This window comes from Amblyomma maculatum, chromosome 1, assembly GCF_055883805.1.
Source record: "Amblyomma maculatum isolate TAMU_Amacu chromosome 1, ASM5588380v1, whole genome shotgun sequence".
Taxonomy (NCBI): domain Eukaryota; kingdom Metazoa; phylum Arthropoda; class Arachnida; order Ixodida; family Ixodidae; genus Amblyomma; species Amblyomma maculatum.
Genome location: NC_139344.1, coordinates 158,512,210 through 158,533,798, shown reverse-complemented (window position 1 = coordinate 158,533,798; position 21,589 = coordinate 158,512,210). Strand labels below are relative to the sequence as shown.

The window sequence follows — 21,589 nt, the reverse complement described above, 5'->3', positions numbered from 1 at the left end:
TTAACTGAGGTCGAATTAACACCATTATGTTGTACAAGCAAACCAAATACATTTTATAAAGTCAAAGATAAAAAACAACAACATGGAACCAAACATTTACACTATATACTTCCCTAAGAAAATATAAATTACACAAGACAAAGAAAAAAAAATGCCACGAAGCACAAACATGAATACACAGTAAATGCATTCATCACAAATTTGCATGTTCCCAATGCAATGAAGGTACTCACTGAACAAGAACTGCTGAAAAGTACTCAACACAGGCACATGTGCTGAAAAAGACCATGTGTTTTTCATCTGAATGGCTCCTGAGGAAGGCCACTAATGTGCTGAGCTTTTGGTCAGCCTCACAAAGCTGAAAAAGAAGCAAAAGATGAGGCTAACGAGTTTCATGCCTGCAAAAATAAATAAAGAAGAAGAAGAATGACTTACGATGTAAAAATTCTTTAAAAGTGCAGGAGTACGTTGTGTGCGGCTACTATCAGTAGGTTTTTCTTTTACAGTGACACTGACAGGGTTGCGAAGCCCAGCACGAATAAGGTCTTCTACTTCCTTTGTCTGCGTAGCTGAAAACAAGCCTGTTCTTCTTTGCTTCGGCAAGAATGACAGGATTGTGTTGATGCTGCAAGTGAAGGGAAGAGATTAGACAAAAAAAAAAAAAAAAAGCAATGAAAACATTGAATGCCAGAACAATGGCCTCACTACAAACAAAACCAACAACAAAAAATCAGGATCCTGGAGCATGCCCAGCATTAAAAACAATAAATGTCACTACATCATCCAAATCTCATTTTTTTACGCATTTACAGTCGAACCCGGTTATATCGAACTCGGATATATCGAATTTTGGTTATATCGAACTCACGAAATATCCCCTTGAAAATCCCATGTAAAAGCATAGAAAAGCCGCGTCATATATCGAACTCAATTTCACCGGTCGTTCGATATATCGAACTCCGCACCACGCACTGGAAAGCGTGCCTTCCCCAAAGACGGTCGCATTACCCTTGGCCGTTTGCCACGTGACGTTTTCAAGCCACGCGCGGAAGGAATGAGAGGGGACAGTTCGGCGACGGCTGGTCTCGGCAGCGCCGCGCCCATTCCCCAAAGGCGCGCGCATCTGCAGTTGTCGTTTCCCGCGCGCCAACAAATGAAGTTTGCTAGCCAAGTGCGTGGGTGTGCCCATTCTTTTGCTGAGCTATCTCTCTCCTTCAGCACGCGCAACGCATGCGCCAAGCCAGCTCAGCCCGTTTTCAGACAGCTGTTGGACGCTTTCTCCAGCATGTGTTGCGAACCCTCTACGTGCGGCGGCGTGGCGGCGGACGTGGCTATGGGGCCTGCGGATGTTAAGAAGCGCCAGCTCTCTGTTTCTTTTTTTTTTTTTTTTTTTGCGAGAGGCATCCTTTCCTATCGTTGGGCTGTACGCGCGGCGTAGCGTAAGATATGGCGGCTGCGGACGTTAAAAAGCGGCAGGGATTTTTTTTTTCTTTTTTTTTTGCGGATTGTTTATTTATTTATTTTTTTTTATCGTTTATCCTTGCATGTATGAATCAGCGAAAGCACGCGGTCAGCTGCTGCGATCATGACGCCCGCCCCAAGCGCGGCGTGATAAATCGAACCAGGCTTGTGCAATCAAGCCATCACGGGCACTCTGCCAAGTTCGCTTCCCGCCACCGCAGGAGCTATCAAAAGATAAACGCGCCCTGACGTTATCGCTGCGCAGCATCTTGGCACGCTGCCAGTGAGCTGTGGATGAGACTACCGAAACGGACTGACGCGCGCCATCGACATGCAACACAGAAACCTTGTTTTGAGCTGCCGCGGTGGCTCGAGCTCGAGCGGCGAGAGGGACGCAGTTCCAACAAGTTTGAAAATTTTCGCTCTGTCGCTGCCGCTCGTCGCTTGCATGTGAGCGAGCTAGCCTTAACGCATTTTTTTTTTTTTCAAATTCTCGTGTGCAAAAATGGAGGGTGGGTTCATTATGCGAGTCGGTTGATTACGCGACAAATACGGTATCATTTTTTCGCATCGTATGTGCCGTCACAAGCCGATTTCTGTATATCGAATTATCGATATATCGAACTATTTCGCGATCCCCTTCGAGTTCGATATATCCGGGTTCGACTGTATATGCTGTAACTGGAAATATAAATACACGGGAGATACTACATGAATACAGTTAACATATCAGCAATTCAGTCACAAGAAAAAGAACCGATTAACTTTTTCTGCATAGTATGTCCAAATTCAGGAACATAAAATAAGACGATACTCTGTGCAGTTCATATCAGGATTTGACAGCCGATTATCATGGTAATTATGAGTTAACTCTTCATTTTATGATTACAGTGAAAGCTCGTTAATTCGAACCTCGATCATTCAAATTTTCGGATAATTCAAACTACACTGCTTGGTCCAGCAAAGCTTCATAGAGATCTGTGTACAAAAAGCCTGCTAATTTAACGCGAGTCGGTTCCGCAACAGATAATTCGAACTAAGTGCTGCCGCGTATGGGCGGCTTAGCGCACAGCACGTGGCAAAAGAAAGAAAAAAAAAAAAACCTCAGCGATAAAGCAGTGCAGTTAGAGGCTGCGTGCGTCCAAACCGGGGACAGAAGATGAAACCAGATAGAACCATGGAAGAGTGGGTAAATATCTGGCGCCATGACCGGCATGGCAGCGCCGGAGGGTAAGGGTTGGCTGCCGTGGTTGCTTGCTCTCTCTTCTGCTCAAGCTCCGACACTCGCAAATACTCGTTAATTCGAGCCCTGTCAATTCAGAAATATGAATAAGCACTGTCGGCGCGGTCCCAGCAAACGCCCATGAAAGGCTACGACTTCGGATGGGCGCTACGGGTTACATGGAATATTGTTTTTTTTTTTTTTTTTTTTTTTTTTTTTTTTTTTTTTTTTGCGAGTCAACCCTTCCATTAATTGGTTGTCAAAGAGAGCACAGAGTTAGGGGCGTTCATGACACCGGCTTTTAGCATCATCCACTTCAAAAGACGTTTGCTGCAGCGCGTGGCAGTAGGCAGCGCCCGCCCCAATCGCCTATGGCATGATAAAGCGAACATATTGAAAAGGAGGCTTGCACAACTGGACAAGCGCTGGCACTCTGCCAAGTTCACTAGGTAAGCACGTGCTATTTTCTGGCTGTGCAGCATCTTGGCGCATTGCCAAGAAATGCGTTGGTCACACTAACAACTGACACCCTTTTTTTTTTTTTTTTTCATGTGCTTAGGTAGAAATCATGGGTGGATGGGTTCATTATGCGAGTAAGCACTGTCGGCGCGGTCCCAGCAAACGCCCATGAAAGGCTACGACTTCGGATGGGCGCTACGGGTTACATGGAATATTTTTTTTTTTTTTTTTTTTTTTTTTTTTGAGAGTCAACCCTTCCATTAATTGGTTGTCAAAGAGAGCACAGAGTTAGGGGCGTTCATGACACCGGCTTTTAGCATCATCCACTTCAAAAGACGTTTGCTGCAGCGCGTGGCAGTAGGCAGCGCCCGCCCCAATCGCCTATGGCATGATAAAGCGAACATATTGAAAAGGAGGCTTGCACAACTGGACAAGCGCTGGCACTCTGCCAAGTTCACTAGGTAAGCACGTGCTATTTTCTGGCTGTGCAGCATCTTGGCGCATTGCCAAGAAATGCGTTGGTCACACTAACAACTGACACCCTTTTTTTTTTTTTTTTTCATGTGCTTAGGTAGAAATCATGGGTGGATGGGTTCATTATGCGAGTGGGTTCTTTACGCGAGTAAATTTAATTCGACCCCCCCCCCCCCCCCGTGGTCCCGTGAAGTTTGAATTAACAAGCTTTTACTGTATTCTGACTGCGTAATCAGTTGTCACGACAACCGGATAATTCACATTACCCCCCCCCCCCCCCCCCCACACACACACACACACACACAAATGATGCATGTAACTTACTGAGGCAGAATTCAAACTACTATTTTCACCTAGGCAAAATTTCCATCTTATTGTTAATATTAGACCAAGATATACATTTTTTCACATGTTTATGTCTAAGAGTACAAAAAGGGAATGGTGATATGCATTTGTTGGAAGGGTATTTAATGTGTCAAGTTGGAAACTGTAATGAAAGTACAAAGTGGCAATGGTTAGAAAAGTAGGAAAATGTAGAAATACAAGAAGATATGCAAGTTGGTCAACATGTTTCTGTGGTAATCTAGCCATCATAGCGTTCACTAGGTCAACACACTTGAAGTATCACAACAAAGTAAGTTGTCCTGGTAAATTCTCTTCATAGCAAAAATGACCACAAATACTTCTTAAACAGCAATGAGTCAAGTTTTTGCCCATTTCTGAATAATGAAGTAATGCCTAACGTATGCCAATTTCAAGATTTGTAAATCTTGAAAATGAAGAGCCCCAAGTGTGGTAAACTGTTTGCACTACCCAGAGCTGGGGCCTGTAATCAGCAGATATGTGGAAGTTGCTTTTTCATTGTTACATACTTTTATGATGCCATAATAGTTTTATTGGCAAAATACTGGTGCGCTGAAGTTAAACCTTGAATAAAATGGCTAATCACTTGACACCATGGAGCACATAACCAAATGATTGATGGGAGGACTAAACCGATGGCAGATAGTTTTGATAATGAGCAAAGAGAGTACAACACAAGCCTGCATATATCACTCAGCATTAAAACTAAAATTTTTGATCAGAGAGAGACAGCGGTTATTGCCAAGACAACAAAGACTCTAATGCTGATTTTGTCCAGCCAGCAACTAAGTTTTTGGCTTATCGGGTTACATCATCAAATCAGTTGAATCGTAAGCTTCCAGGGGCTGCATATTCATGACTGGACCACAATTTCCACTGAAACTTGAACACACTACAATTTCCAGCAAACAGCAAAATAGTTGGAAAAGTATTTTCTAGGTTTTGAGCTGCTTATCAAAAGGTGTCTGCCAGTTACTGAACAGAACATTTTATTATAAGCATTTTAAAAGAAAACCTGTTTACAAAGATAAATCCAGCTGTTGTTAGGGGTGCTATAATTGCATAATAATGCTCCTGTTGCTGTGCTGCTTCTTTATCAATTCAATGAAAGTGGTCAAGAAGTCACTCTCACAAAACAACTGAAAAATTGAATTTCACGGTATAACAAATGATAGCTCAGTAAAAAATAATCTTAAGTTGTTCTAAAAATAAATTCTGGAAAACATACTGCAAACTAAATTCACACCCCCCCCTCTCCCCTTCCAAAAAAAAAAAAAACATTGACGATCACTTCCTGTAATGTTTTCAAAAGTGCAACATGAAGTCTGTCTCGTGTCCCTAAAAGAAAGAGAAAGTAAATAGAACATGCAAAAGTACCTTTTTTCAAATCCCATATCTAGAAGACGGTCTGCTTCATCCAGCACGAGCACTTCCTAGTATAAGAAAAAAACGTCTTAGGCCAAACTTAAGCCTTTCCAGGAACCAATTCCATAAAAACAAAGTAGGGACAGAAAACTGGCCTGCAAAGCTTTGACACAGTCTAACTCCTCTGCATGAAAAATGTCTCAGAGCAATATACACTTGTGTGTGCTTTACATTATGCAGTACCACTGGTGCAAGCAAATCGGGAGTATTCCTCAAGCATCTGTATTTTGAAGCCTAGTGTCACTAGCTGACATCATGAAAAATCAAAGCAGATATTGTTGAGTTGACTGTATTGCTTAAAATGCAGAATGCAATTATTAAGTTTTTGTTACCTGCTCCTGTATCATTTCAACAAATACATTTCGCCACCTCTATGTATTGACAGTGTGTGGCAACAAAGAATGCATATGGCAGTGTGCGGCAGCAAATACGTCTGCCAGCAAAAGACATATTTATTGATTTCCTGCCATTTGATTCCAACTCGTGATGGCTACTTCAAAAAGGATACCATAATCACTGGACTGAAGTGAGGCTGGCATGGCACAGCCTTCAGGATCCGTGCTGAAGACTATACCAATGGACACTTTGCTTGCTAAATCGATAGGTGATGACACCTGTACTACTTTATTTTCTGGGCCTGGTCTGACTTACAACAGCTCCGTTCATAAAGAAAGTGGCATCTTTATTGTTAAAATGCAATACTCTATTGGTACCAACTTCAAACGCTCCTCAGTGCCCTTTATAAAATTTTGCATAAACTTCACACTCATCCATAACTTTAAGACTATTTCATTTAGTCATCCCATGTCGTCACTCCCTGACTTTATTCATTTCCCACACTGTCACTAAATGGAACATTTTGCAGCAAGGCACTGCCATTGAAATGGACATCAAAAGATTTGAACATCTCTTTTGCTTTGATGAAAATTTGTAATGACATCAGTACATGCTATTTTGTGTGTGTGTGTGTGTGTGTGTGTGTGTGTGTGTGTGTGTGTGTGTGTGTGTGTGTGTGTGTGTGTGTGTGTGTGTGTGTGTGTGTGTGTGTGTGTGTGTGTGTGTGTGTGTGTGTGTGTGTGTGTGTGTGTGTGTGTGTGTGTGTGTGTGTGTGTGTGTGTGTGTGTGTGTGTGTGTGTGTGTGTGTGTGTGTGTGTGTGTGTGTGTGTGTGTGTGTGTGTGTGTGTGTGTGTGTGTGTGTGTGTGTGTGTGTGTGTGTGTGTGTGTGTGTGTGTGTGTGTGTGTGTGTGTGTGTGTGTGTGTGTGTGTGTGTGTGTGTGTGTGTGTGTGTGTGTGTGTGTGTGTGTGTGTGTGTGTGTGTGTGTGTGTGTGTGTGTGTGTGTGTGTGTGTGTGTGTGTGTGTGTGTGTGTGTGTGTGTGTGTGTGTGTGTGTGTGTGTGTGTGTGTGTGTGTGTGTGTGTGTGTGTGTGTGTGTGTGTGTGTGTGTGTGTGTGTGTGTGTGTGTGTGTGTGTGTGTGTGTGTGTGTGTGTGTGTGTGTGTGTGTGTGTGTGTGTGTGTGTGTGTGTGTGTGTGTGCGTGCGCGCGCGCGCGCGCGCGCATGCGTCTAGTCGTATTTCTTTAGTTTGCATTAATTACAATGTTTTGTTTTTTTGTTTAGTCTCCGTGTAGTATTTACAAAATGTTGACCACATTCAATGTTATTATCTAACACAAACCCCCTTCTCCTCCATATATCAGCCTTCCTGTGAAAACCTTTGGGAGTAAAAAAAAAAGCAACAAATAACCTTTCGAGATAAGAGTGCTAACAGCACAGCTGCAGCACTTTAATATGGCCGAGGAGCTGACTCTGTTGCCAGGGGACACTCAAGAAAGGCAGTATAAAATGAAAAAAGCACATAGGAAAGCAAGTCGATATTCGTGAGCAGATTGTAAAAAATACAACCAAAAATACATAGCACAATATTAGGGGAGCTTGCCGTACCAGATGTTTCACACATGCAGCAAAGCTGAAGTTTTCATCTTTGCGTTCAAGCATGTCCACCATGCGCCCTGGTGTTGCCACAATTATATTAGCCCTGCAAAAGCAAGCAATATGAAACGCAAACAAGAAAATCCTTAATTGTGAGACCAATAAAAAAAGATGCATTTACCCATTCTCCTTGAAGGCCTTGACATCATTTATGGGATTATAGCCACCTGTCAGAAGCTGCCCAGTGAACTGAGGCACAAACTGAAGGAAGTGGTTGAGAACACTGTATATCTGGGTGGCAAGTTCTCTTGTGGGAGATATAACAATAGCACCAACCTGAAGGAAAAGAAAAGAAGTGACAAGGTATTGGATCCACTGTGCACATGGTATAAACCAAAAAGAAGGTTGAGGTATTCACATCCAATCTCAAGCGACACTGAAGGCAACTCCACGCTATTTTGGTTCTTTGTAAAATTCAACTGTTCAGCTCTCTGCGGCTATAGTGATGTCTGTTCATCAGTACAGAAGACTTAATTATTGGTGAAAAAATTGGATTTAATGTATCGCTCCTAGTGGTACCACCAGTTGATTAAAACTCATGATGGCAATAATAATAAAAAAAACTGAACAGTTAAACCGAATTGTTGAGCAAAAGCTGTCCAGCTTTCTTTTACTTGATTTAGCTTGGTAGTAATCCACCATGCAGCACTGATAAAATTACATGGTTCAAATTTCCTATGCTAACTCATTCATCCTCATAAAACTTGGTTGTCTATTATGTTGAAAACCTATTAGCACCATTTAGGAAGCATTGAGAAAATTACATGGCTAAAGTTCCTTTCAAGAGTTGGGGACACCACGGTACACTTTGGTTTAAGGCATGCTGTTGCTGCGCTAGGCTCACAAGGTTAAATCAAGGTCAGTCTTCTGAAATCGCCTGGCTTTTGTAGTTTTGGTTGTGAAGGGAAGCTTTTGCTCTGAAAGGCTTCATAATCACTGGATGGAAGTAAATGGCACTTAAAGTGTGTTTATTCTACTACGAGGGGGAACATCGAAACAAAAAAGTTCCCTTGGCCTTCACAGGCTCTCGAGTCCTGAAAAGTACAGCAGCACTCCAACCAACTATAAAAAAAAAAAAAAAAAAAAAAAAAAAAGACTTCAAATACATACCACAAGTGATTTGATAATACACAAAATGAGGGAACACAAGGTTTCCTCAAATTACACATTACAAGGTGAGAATGGACGCATCAGGCAGAATACTAATTCAACCCTTTAAATGTAATACATACACAGAGAACCACACAATTATGAACACAAATAATGGCACATATTGCACTGACTAGAAAAGGAAATGTTTGGACCAGCATCTGTAGTAACACTGAGAAAGGGGGGGGGGGGGGGGAATGTGCCACACATCTTTATGCCATAGTTTGAGGTGTACTGACAAAAAATTGCTTTGTGGGGACATGCTTTCACAGTTTGCAAGTCCCTGTCATGTCATGGCCAATTCAGAGATTCTCAAGAAAAAAGCAAAAATAAGGCTGATGCAGAACTCTGATCATCTATGTTGCTACTCATTACTTCACAGTATACCAGGAATCTAGAATGGTGTTTTTCTGAGACCATACTCACCTGCAACGACAATGCTCTTTATTATTGCGTGCAAGACGGGGGTGCTTGTGGAGCCTTATTCTCAGTTAACTGACACCATGCTTGACAAATCAGTAAGTATAAAAGATTCTGTAATTTTCTATTTGGAGATGGGCTTCATTGACACAACAATACCATATGGCTCTGCACTGAAAATGCTTGTGTTGCTGTTCCATCGTTCTGGTTTTACTGAAGCTGGGGCCATGTACAGTGCAAGACAAGACATGGGGCTTGGAAGCATCCGTCTCAAGTACAGCACAGTCATACTTCTAATGAACAAATAAATGTGACCCAGCGTGCCCTGGTCCAGAGAGCTTGGGCAGCGGCGGCAGCCAATGGCGTACCGGAATAGGGTCTGCCACTCAGCTCCACAACCATACACACCTCCCTTTCCCAAATCATTTCATTGTAAATAAACGTTTTCTCCTCCTCTCTGACAACTTCAAGGGATGCAGTCTTGCCTACTTTGAAGAACAACATCTGACATCCAATAAATAGCCCACAGTTCCCAACATCTGATTGTGACACAAAAAGTATTAAAAAAAAAAAAACTACGTTTATACAGTAAAACCTCGTTACAAGAGACACTCAAGGAACCCGAAAAAGTTGTCTCTTGTAAGCAAAGTCTCTTGTAACCAAAAATTCTAAAAACACTGTGTTGATTAGCTTACTGCACATGAGCATATAAATGCATTCACACGCATTAACAGGGAATTGTTCAGGGAATTGTTCAGGAAAGGAGTTATTCATACTAGTATTTTTTGTGAGTGCAGAGTACATTCCTTCCCAAATTCTGGAGGTAAAGCACTTCACTTTGCAAGCCTTTCTGTTGCACAAATACCTTTGAAGCACTCTTACATGCTCGTCACCCTCAGATGCTGACACTTTTCCTCCGGAATGTCCTCGTTGTCATCCTCTGTGGCACATGTGTCATTTACTTGCGCGAGAATTGCACAGTCTGTATGCTCTTCAGGAGCACACAAGATTCACATCTGCAGATACGAATTCCTCAAAAGATTCTGGTACCTCAGCAGTCTCTTGGATGCTCGCCCAAGCTTCATCTTCAAGGAAGCTTTCTACAGTATCCATATATGGGCTCTCTACATCATGTCACCACATTTAAAGCCTGCTTGTATGAAACAGTTTTTCGCTGCTTCACTTCTCAGGCCATTCCAAGCACCTAAAATCACCTGAACAGCAAATTTCACATCAATTACTATTGTACAGCCTTGCTGCCTGTCGAGCAGCAGGCATTCTACCAACTTTGTTTCGTACAGCAACTTGACTGAGTGCATAATAACTCTGTCTATTGGTTGAAGGTAGGGTGTAAAGTTTGGAAGGAAAAAATAATTGGTGGCTTTGAGCACGAGAACTTTGGTGCTGCTACCAGCATTGTCCATAAAGAGAAAGACATCAGGATTTTGAGCTTTTATCTTGTGATCAAATTTTAACAGTGAGGAGTTAAAAATGCTGGGTGTCATTCATGCATTTTGATTTGCTCCGTAGGTGACGGTAATGTGATGCCAGTGGTTGAAACAACTGGGTCGTTTTGATTTCCCAACCAATGGGAAGCACTCCTTCTTAGTTCCTGACATATTCCAACAAAAAGGATGCTGATATGAAACAAAATTTAGCTAAGGAATCTGAAGTGCATCATGTACAAGTTGGCACGCTTCAGCTGCATTGCATGAGCACACCTGGGTAGTCTCTTCTAAATAGTGAAGAATTTACTCCAGGGACCTGAAAAAGTTGTCCTTAGTAACCGAGTGTCTCTTGTAACCATGTCTCTTGTATGCAATGTTGTTAACATGGCAGACATAGGAAAACCAACCAAACCATTTTCAGATGTCTCTTATAACCGAGTGTCTCTTGTAATGAGATTTAACTGTATTTGAAATAAGTTTGTTCGGCAGTGGAGTCACTAAACCAAGAACAGAAAACAGCTCGGATGTGGATGTGTTGTATACAAGGTTATTGGCGAGCGTTCTTTTGAGGCGACTTCTATAGTGTATGCCAGACAAACTGTCACAACCCAAAATGGTAAACTGGATACAGTACTTATAAGAACGGTGCTAGAGGCAGACTCATACACCACAGACCCATTATAAGAACGGTGCTAGAGGCAGACTCATACACCACAGACCCATAACCAATGCCTGACAGTCTGAGGCTTTACACAAAAACAATGAGTGCCAGCAGCTTCAGAACCCCACTAAAATGAACAGCCCAAGACAAGCAAAAAGTACATATGTAATGGTCTTTCCAAATGCCATACAATACTAGAGTGAACAATATAATTATCAGATGATTAGGTCCCCATCCCCTACACCAAATCTGGGAGACCCATACTAGTGTACATGTGAGGTAGGTAGGTTGCAACTTTAATGATTCAAAAAAGAACCAGGTGAGGGGGGGGTAAAGGGAAGCGAGGGAGCAGGACGACGATGGGCCCTCAGGCTGCTCTAGATGGCCGGGCACTTTTGTGCTTCGGCGACCTCTCGGGCCCAGCTCACTGTCAGAAGCTGTACCTCCGGCAGCGAGCTGCGCAGAGCAGCCTCCCATCGCTCCTGGTGTCTTGGCCCTTGCCACGGGGGCTTGGGCATGTGAATAACAAGCAAAAGACTCATGAAAATATATACTTACCCCATATTTTGGAAGTGGTTCATCTCTTCTCAGCAAAATCTCTAGGAGGGGTATTAAAAATGCTAGTGTTTTTCCACTGCCTGTCACTGCTTCCACAGCAACATCCTTATTTGACAAGAAAAGTGGGATCGCTGTTGCCTGCATAAGGAAAAGAATAATTTCACAAGATATAACTTTTGTTGCTGGATGCAGATCATTATGATTTGAACAAAGAAACAATGAACACTCAAGCGAACATAACTTTAATGTCACATTTATTACTGTGATTATCCACATTAAAGTTCGTAAAGTTCATACATAAAGTGAGGCGATACTTTGCAAATGGTTCACACAGGTTGCCTGCAGAGTAGTCATAATAAAAGCTATGGCTATGAAATTAGCTAGAAATTTTCTAAATCAAGGCAGCTTGCATTAAAGCTCAAAGCTAGGTTGACACGGTCTAGAATTGTTCATTTTTCTTTTTTCCACTTAACTACCCTGTTTAATGTGATAGCGTTGAAGGCCACATTCTCTAGAAAGTCCGTTTTTGTCAGCGTTGTGAGCAAAAAAAATCAAGGGCATGGTTCTAGCAGGTGGCTTGTTCAGATACTGAATCGTCCGCGGTTTGTGTGATATCATGGCACCACATGACATGGCAGGTGCTGGAACTCAAGCTCCTCTGAGGTAGGAGGGTGAGATGGGAACCAAACCTTCTAGAACTCTTGGAAAGGAGTAAAACACTCTACTCCTAGGCCAAGCTGACACGTCCATACAGCTTGGTTAAAGCGAGACTTTGCAGGTATCTATGCAGGGTTGTCTCATGCTAATGAATTGTACAAGATAATAGAGGCACAAGTTAAGGGACTAGTGATTAGGCAAGCAGCAAAGTGCAGGCACGCGAATGAGGATCCATAAGATGGTTTGGTTTGTGGGGTTTAACGTCCCAAAGTGACTCAGGGTATGAGAGACGTCGCAGTGGAGGATTCCGGAAATTTATACCACCTGGGGTTTTTTAACTTACAGCACACGGGCGCCTTGCTTTTCGCCTCCATGGAAAAGCAATCGCCGAGGCCGGGATTCGATCCCGCACCCTTGGGAACAGTAGTCGAGCGCCTTAACCACTGCTTGACCCTGGCAGGAAGGATCTATAAGAGGACTCGCAGGCGGGGACCATTAACGTAATCATGTCATACCTTTACAAGCCGGGCTTAAGTGTCCCTCAATTTTTTTTTTTCTAACACTGGGGAGGAAGCAGGCACGAACATTTTGGAGCAGCTCACGGAGCAGTAATAATACCATTCAGAACAGCTCTGAAGCAACAAAACAAGAATTTTGGTCCATTCTAATTGCTTTCTGGAACATGCTTTTAGGTTTCCTTTCGTTTATGGGGTTTTAAGTCCCAAAGCGACTCAGGCTATGAGACGCTGTAGTGGAGGGCTCCGGAAATTTCAACCACTTGGGGTTCTTTCACGGGCACTGACAACGCACAGCACACAGGCACCTCGCTTTTCAACGGAGGCGAAAAACGGCTGCCATGGCCGGGATTCGATCCCGCATCTTTGAGAACAGTAGTCGAGCGCCCTAACCACTGCACCACCACGGCGGGGAACATGCTTTTGGGGTCAAATGCCATTAATGACTATAATTTTCTATTCTTGACATACAAAAAAACTCCATTAGATTTCTTTTTATAAATATTCAAAGTTTTGCTTATGTGCACATCTCTGATATGACAAAATAAGCTGCCAAAACATGTGCAGATATTTACCACAGCTGATCTGAGCAACATCAGAAAAGACTAGCAGCAAACAGAATGCTTGTTTGTGCACTAAATACCTGAATACCAAGTTCCTAAAAGCTCTTGCCTATGTTGACTTGACAGATCAAAATAAGACATCTGCACTTTGGTATGCTCAAAACCTGCCACTAGTTTCGAATTCACATTAGTGAGCTGCACATTTTCATTCCGCATCTGCATGTCCTTTCTGATCTACATATGCGCACACAAATTATTAAGCACTGGCCAGTACTGCCTTCAAGGACAGATGGCAATGAAAGGTATCCTTTTCCTACTCCAGCTTCTTTACTTCACAGCCTTCTGTCTGCCAGTGGCTCCCCATGTTTTTGTTTGAGTGACATTGGGGCTTCCTCTAGGCCTGTATTGTTTTTCAATGCCCTTGAGAGGAGGGGCCTCTAGTAATTGGCACCTTCAGTGCATCACCCCCATAACAGTTCAAGTATGTTTTGACTGAAATAGGCTTGACAAGCTTGTTGACCAAGAGGCTAGGTGGTCAAAAACCTGCTTATTTCCAATCAAAACCATTAGAACAAATCATGTAGCACTTGTAGTCGGACAAGTTTTCTAGCAGCTCACAGTAGCTAGTGGTATCTCTGTCGCTCCCTGCCTTCCCTCTGGCAATTAAAAAGGCTCAGAGGAAGTGCTGTCATGCGCACGTGATACCTTTTCGCAATTAATTCCCTCCAAGTGCTTGTGGCTCATCTGAAATTTACTTACAAATAAGTATGTATTATGCTCAATGCTCCTCTTGTTTTAAGAAAATTCGATTTGCCTAATGCGAGATGCGATATACCTCTGCCATGTGGCGGCCCATAGCAAGGTTCTCACAGTCAGTAAGTTGGACTGGATCGAATTGTATTTTTTTGTAGGCAACACAGTGGTCCATGGTGCACCAAAGACCTGTGCTCTGCTAAATCTGACAGTAAAACATAGTGGCAGCCAGTCTAGGGCAGCTTTGGAACAATATTGAGTTTTGGAGCAGGAGGGAGCGGGAAAGCAGCTTGGAGTTCAATGGAGCAGCACTTCCACCTCTGCTAACATCTACTGGATGCACAGTCCTAATATTTTGTACAAGAGTAGAAACGATTATTACACAACCATGACTGGCATTATCACTTTAAGCAAAAAACAATTTTTTATTCTTTCTCAGGAAATTGCCACAAATTAAAATTTTCTTTACTCATAAAGATAAAAACCAACTTAAGCTACTGATCCTTGTCTTTGCCATGTAAAATGCATTGATTGAAATTTGTGAAAAGTTTTGCTCGCTCAGGCCTCATAATTGTTAAGGAAAGGGTATGTAAACCTTCAAAAATACTATATTAAGAAAAATGCAGATAAAACCACTGAATCTTCCATCTGTTCAGTGAATATGGCTACTAAAAAGGGGTTAGAACAATACCTTAGAAGTTGCAAATACTCAAGTGTAATGCACCAGGCCACTGTGATTAATTAATTTAAGCCATAAATTTTAATAGCACGTTCTGAAATCTTTGAACTCATTTCTTTCAGTTTGCACTTTTTGCAAAAGCATAACCGTTAGGAAAAACTACAATTTCCAAACTTTCGGTAAAGGCTGCTTTCAAGGTGGCTTCTGGACTAAAATTTTGCTGTGAAAAAGGTAAGTTATTGTTTGGATTTCTAATTATTCTCTAAGATAAAAAAAAAGTTCTAAGATGTGTGACATATCATTACAACAGAAAAAAAAAAATGAAGTATGTTTTTGAAGTACTCAGATTTTTACAAAAATGTCATAAAGAACCCACAATTGACCTTATCCTGCACAATGAACTACATATCTAAGAACAAACGGTTAGTACAGCTTCATTAGTTTTGAAATGATAGCTAACACACTTAAATACTCTATGACAGCTACAACTTTCTTTCTATTTGTGCTATGGTGATGTAACTCAGAATATATTTTAATAAGAGGAAGATAAGCCATCCCTGAAAATTTTATTGATTGGTGCAACAGTTCAAAATATGACTCTTTAGCCCTGCATCTCCCCTTTAAAAGATACACATTCAAAGCAGCTACTCGAACAAAACACCTCTAAGGAGAATGGAAGGCTGTACTAGTACCTCCAAAATAAAATGGAGCATATGAACAAACAAAATTTCGTGCATATGTGTATAGCTTGGATGCATGTGGGTCCCCCGGATGTTCAGCTTCACATTTTTAGTGTTCGCATCATCAGCAGCCCGGATGAAGGAGATCGCTTTTTCCCAAAACCCGTGCTCCACTTTATTTAGTGGGCACTAGTACTGTCATTACCACAATACTGTGGGACGTGGGAATGCGCGGCAGACCTGCGTTCCACACCATCTAATGGAACACACTCACTCTCTCATCTCTCACAGGCAGCTTTGTGATCTATCTTACACAAGCCTTCATTGTAGGGACCAGCTACAGGTGCCATTCAATAACTTGCGCACCAAGACACCTTACACTGAGCGTCTGTGTCAGCCGTTGTGATTGCCAAAAAATACTGCGTATTGCTTTGACGAGGCAGTGATTTTTGTAGAAGGGCATGTAATTATGTATTTATAACTTTCTACGTGCTCTTGCTCTCTTCACAGGTGTACCTCTCAGTTTCTGGTGTCGTTACACTAAATGGCAAGACTCCAAATGCCAAGAGAGTAAATTGCTCTGATGGCAAAAACGGCTGGTGTACCAAGGAAGAAGATGAAAGAAAAAAAAAAAAAGAGAATGTGCTAATTATTTTTCGTGCATAAGGAACAGCAAAAATATTGCTTGACAGGTTCATCAGTTGTGTTCACAAAGTTGGTGCTGATTTGGCGGCCCTCAGCAAGCGCGGGTGCTATGGTGTAAATGAGAGTAGACTATATAGGAGGTATTCACTGAGGTCGTACTACCAGATGGCGCGAGCATCGTCCCGCCTCGTCCGCCATGTCGGAGGTCGCCGGTGGCATCAGCGCGCGTCGGCTCGCGTTGTTTCAGGTTCGCTGTCAGGTGCCCGCCGTATATTGGAAGTGATCCGCAAAGTTTTATCAAGCTGGTAAATACGTCCACATACACTTTTCTTTGTTGAGCCCTTTATGGGCACGGAGTTTGCAGCGATATTTTGATGTTCCGGGACATAACACGCTGTTCAGTGTTGCACCAGGCATCACCCGTGCAACAGCTCGACAGCAAAAGCGGCCGGTTACCCATTTAGCGAAAAACGACTTGCAGCTCGTTAAACCTGTTGTTGGCTGCCACTGAGGCAGAACACATCGTGAAAAGACAGCAAGCGCATTAAATTCTCCAATTCCGAAGCTGGCATGGCAGCGAAACATACACTTTTAGTGGCGGTAGTCGGCAAACTGGCGAAGCTTCCACAGGCGCTGTTCCAGGTTGCTTAATTTGGGTGACAGAAGGTCGAGAAAAAAAAGTACTGTCATGTCCTCGCAGGATAAACGGCCCACCCAGAGAGCATGTTTTACAAATTTAGTATCGGCTACGTAGCTCTGCTCGAAATGCACATAACCCATGGAACCTAGGTTCGCAACAACGCGATGTACAGCGATAAAGCTTGACAAAGGTGTAACTTGTTACTTGCAAGTCGGAGGAGGGCAGACACGTCGCAATGTGCTCACCTCTAAAAACGACACGCCGGTCATCGACACCCTCACGCACGTGTGGCTCTTGGCCTCGCTTTCTTGCCAAAAATTAAAACACATTCGTGACTTAGTACGTTTTAATTTCTTCACCTGTCGCAAAACTTCAGACCGCACATCACGTGGCAGGCACCGATGTCAGGGAATTCAACGCGAAGCAGTGGTCTTGTAGTACACGACACACCTCGACAAAGTTACCGCGGTCGTACGAGCCGGTGTTTTCACGAAGTCAAACATTTTGTCCAGACAGTCGTTTTTCTTGTTCCACGAAGTCCACGGGAATGGTAGCAATTACGATCAGCTACAAAAAATGCTGCACTTAAGGAGCATCAGTGCGCATAAAAGGCGTTTGAAATCACTGTGTAACATTTTAAAGCTGATCAAAACATTTCTGTACGATAATTCAAGCGAGAAACATTACTTTTGGCTGTGCTGTAGCACTTTAACCATAAAAATCCAAGCCAAGTATCGAGTCACCCAGAAATCCGAAATATGTAAACAAACAATATGGCTGAACACAGCGGAGCGCGGATAGGCAACCTGCAATGGAGTCTGCTGAGACATGTGGCGCCACCTGGCGGCCGACGGGAGCTAATACTGAGTCGGCGCAGAAGCTGACGCCGTATATGTTGCGGCCGCTGTGTTCCTTCTGCGTTCGCGTTTTGTTATCTCAGTGAGTGTGATTTACTCATTTAGTGACTTCAGTGGTCTCGTGCGATGCTTCGACTACTACGGATGTGAACAAGAATAAAAATAAGCGCAAGGGCGGCGAGAAAGACTACCACAATCACGAAGGAGACCTAAGCGTACCGCTTGCTGGGAGAATGATGAGAGAAGGAGATATTGGCTGCGAGAGAGTAATGTAACTGAAATTTGTTTTGTTATGGGGCCATTGGCGTACAGACGCCAAGAAGCTAAAATAAGACGATTGCCCGTGAGCGGAGGAAACGGTATAAACTTCTGACTCAGGGAGTCGCACGCTGGTTGGGGCACACTACTCAGTACGCGCTGTAAAATTTGGCGTGTACTGGTATATGCTGTGCAAGGTCGAGTGGCATACGTCCAGAAAATCAACAAAGCCGTGCAGCCGCAGCATCGTATTCCAGCCGCATTTCAACGGAGGCGAAATAAAAAAAAAAATGTTCGTGGATCTGTGAACCGGATTTCTAATGCGGTGTCTATTCGGAACCACAAAGCCAAAATATCTTCAAAGCTTCCAATTACAGATTTCAATAAGCATATTTATCTGTAAGTTAGTTCTTAAGAAGGTGCTGAAAAAGTTGAAGTGGCGGAGTGTATAGAGGCCCGTGATACTGTGTACGCTGAGAATGGAACGTTCTATTGTTCCGCGCCAAATATTTTTTTCACCGACTGCTCAAGCTACTCAAGAGTCTCTTGTCTCAGACGATAGAATATTTCATCATTAGTAACAACAGTAAAAAATTCTAACTCTTAACGACCTCCGTTACGAAAGCTTTGCCGTTGAGTGCCAGCATTTCCCGCCGGCTTTCCCCAAGCTAGAGGTACAGAGATACAAAATGCATGCCAGTTATTGTTGTTGTTAAGGGCTTTATTTTTCCAATGGTGTAGGAGGCCCCCTACTCCCCGCCCCCGGCACGCACAGTTTTCATTGATGACGCACGCTACAACCGCACAGTGCTTGCAATCGCCACGACATCCGTAGCGGGTACCGCACCATGCCTCCTGTAACTTCCGCGGCACTGTCGAAAGGTGCACCACGAACAAAAGTGTTCGTCATGGTATTAAACTTTAAAGCAAAACCGCGAGGAAATTATTATGCTGCTGTAATCAAACAGCAAGAACAAAAAAAGAAGAAATGGAGATCAATCTCTTCTCAGGTTCTCTCTGCACTTTCAATGCTTGGGTACGAGGTGTGAACGCAATAGGTGAATGAAAAGCTACGTTTACAACATTTTTCATTCATTTAATTATTTCTTAATTCATCATCACATATCCGACTAATACCCTGAGAGAATAAATTTCGTTAAAAAAAATTCCGTCTACTCACGCGACATTCAAAGCTGTGCGCGCGGGTGTTCCGTCGCGAGCGGCGCGCACTTCGCGGTGACGTCGACACCGTTCACGTTTTAAACATGAGCATTCTCGAACAGGCGGTGTCCTTTCGTCAGTATTGGTTTTCGGAAGTAGCTCTCAAGACATTCGATTGCCTTAAAACTGCAGAAAATGAGAGCCGAGATGCTTCTAGCCGTACAACGCGAACGCAACCCGACCGCGCCAGCCTACTCAGATTACTCGGCGCCGCCGTTGGCGGCGCTGAACGCTGCGCTCCAGTAGCGCCGCCTGGCCACTGCAGGTTGCCTATACACAATGCGGAGACGCACGGAGACACGTAGAGCATGCAATTGGCGTCCAAACTGTGAGGCGCTCAGTCCAAACTTTAAATAGTTCCGAGATAAACATACGGGGAGATGCGGTTACCAAGGAACACAGAGCCCAAAATTATCGTGAGTCGCTGCAATTACTGGACACTGCTGTGACCGAGAGTAATGCCGTTCCGCGAGAGCCTGCAGTGCTAATAATTTTACACCAAAATTAACAGGTTTTAAAACAAAACTTTAGAAATATAATTTTTAAATTTCAATGTGCGCAGAATATGTTATTGCGTTACTTGTTTCTGCTGCGTATCTGGCGTCAAGAGTACACATTCGGTTCGCGATCGAATGCGAATGAGTTCCCCAAACTCATTCGATGAAGAACGTCATTCGAACCTAATGACATTAAATTTTCTCGTGTAGCATGGGAATAATGACATTAGATGCTATCGAATGACATTAAACTTGCTCGTGTGACAGGGGTATGAGACACCCTCTTTTTTTTTTTTTTTTCGCTGGAAGGGCCCTGCAGTACATTCTTTTGGAAAGAACGATCGCGTGCATTAGAAAGAGCGAAAACCAACAAAGACGGTGCGTGTCCGCGGCTCGTTTTTCGGGACCTGAAGCAGTCACACTGGCCACGAACGGACAGTAGATTTATCACTAATCCTCAGTTTCTAGAGCACAGATAAAATAAGTTTTAAATTATATTGTGTGTAAGCCCATCAATTAGCAAATACAAACGCGACGAACTCCATGCCTTAAGGCCAAAAGCGCTGCTAATGGTAATTAGCAGCGCTTTTGGCCTTAAGGCATGGAGTTTGTCGCGTTTGTATTTGCTAATTGCTGGGCTTACACACAATATAATTTAAAACAAACTCCATGTCTTAAGGCCAAAAGCGCTGCTAATGGTAATTAGCAGCGCTTTTTCTTTTTTTTTTTTTTTTTTTCCAACGCGCTGCGCTATATCTGCAATCAACGCTAGTGTCGCGGATAAGTGCATGCAAACGAAAGACCTAGCAAAGCCAATAGTGCTTTCTCTTGCCGATACTAACACGAACAATGTTGTGCATAGCTGCAAACTATTGATGTAAACGGCCGGAGGGGTTAAACTAAGAAGTAAAATTCACACGCCATACACTTACGATTTCGCAAACCTGCCGCGGGTTCAAGCAATGCACACATCAACACATGCAAGCAATATGGACAGCATACACCTCGAAATTTGTGTTGGGAACTGCCAATCAGGTGCAGGAAACAATAGCTCACTTTTAAGCGTTTAGTGGCAACTAACCAGCTGTGCACAATTCGATGAGTAGTTTTGTATACTTGAATGCTCAACGCTTATATACTTGCCTGCACGGGGGTCATTTCCTCAAACTTCAGTTCTTGAACAGCTTTTCGGACTTCGTCGTGTATCTTCAATGACGTCCATACGGACCATGATGAATCAACGTTCTCAGACATAGTGCCAAAATGTGATTCAGTTCTCTTCTAAGCGTTCGATGCTACAACACACCACAGACATGCCGCAGACACCAACCACAGTTATCACAACCACGTGCTAATGTTTGGCCAGCGCCGTTTAGCATGTTGGGCATAGTTGGCTGCTTCTGGCTTTTCTACCGGCCATGGAACGGATGCTGGCATGGCCTTGCCATGACTACATAACTACGGGTATAGTGCCTAGAATATACTGGCTAGTGTGCCGTGCGGAGGGCTCTCTCAATGGGAGGAGGTGTCCGCGCCGGCGATGCCTTCCAACTTTGGCCGCCAGGGGCGCTGCTCATCGTAAAGGTGCCGTCGACGCCGTCGGCCGCCGGCGCGCCCTTGATTTGCCGCAGCTGCGCTGGCCGAGCCATCAGTGGGTTCGAGCGCCTTGGACGCGTCTACGCTGTTCTTTTGTTTTAGTCGTTCTGTTTCTTGCATTCATATGAGATAATTAAATTTGCAACGACTAATGATGCTAAAAATAAAGCATCAGGGCAGGGAAAAGACATGTTTCGTGTCGCTCTACCGCTCAGGACTAGGTTTCTATGTTCGGTGTGCCATCGGACCCTGCGCAGCTTGCGTAGTGGAAGCGGCTGATTAAAAGACAGGACCGCAAGTTGACTTCAACGTGTGTTGTCTGCGAAAAATATTTTGAGGAGAGCTACATCGAGAGAACGTTCAAAGTGACAGTAAACGGCATCGTCAACGAGCTCGCTAG

At 43.4% G+C, this 21,589-nt stretch overlaps 1 protein-coding gene across 1 annotated transcript in view; it reads right to left on the bottom strand.

Moving 5' to 3' along the window:
* Positions 1-21,027, bottom strand: part of LOC146204726 (ATP-dependent RNA helicase DDX55) — a 50,164-nt gene extending 29,137 nt beyond the window's left edge. The window contains exons 1-7 of the mRNA XM_084589445.1: positions 20,737-21,027; positions 11,629-11,766; positions 7,514-7,668; positions 7,345-7,438; positions 5,357-5,412; positions 436-625; positions 234-358 (exon numbers count right to left, since the gene is read on the bottom strand). Of these exons, the coding sequence (XP_084445571.1) occupies positions 234-358; positions 436-625; positions 5,357-5,412; positions 7,345-7,438; positions 7,514-7,668; positions 11,629-11,766; positions 20,737-20,847 (869 nt within the window). The 5' untranslated portion in view covers positions 20,848-21,027. The remainder of the gene's footprint in view (positions 1-233; positions 359-435; positions 626-5,356; positions 5,413-7,344; positions 7,439-7,513; positions 7,669-11,628; positions 11,767-20,736) is intronic.
* Positions 21,028-21,589: the final 562 nt, after the last annotated feature.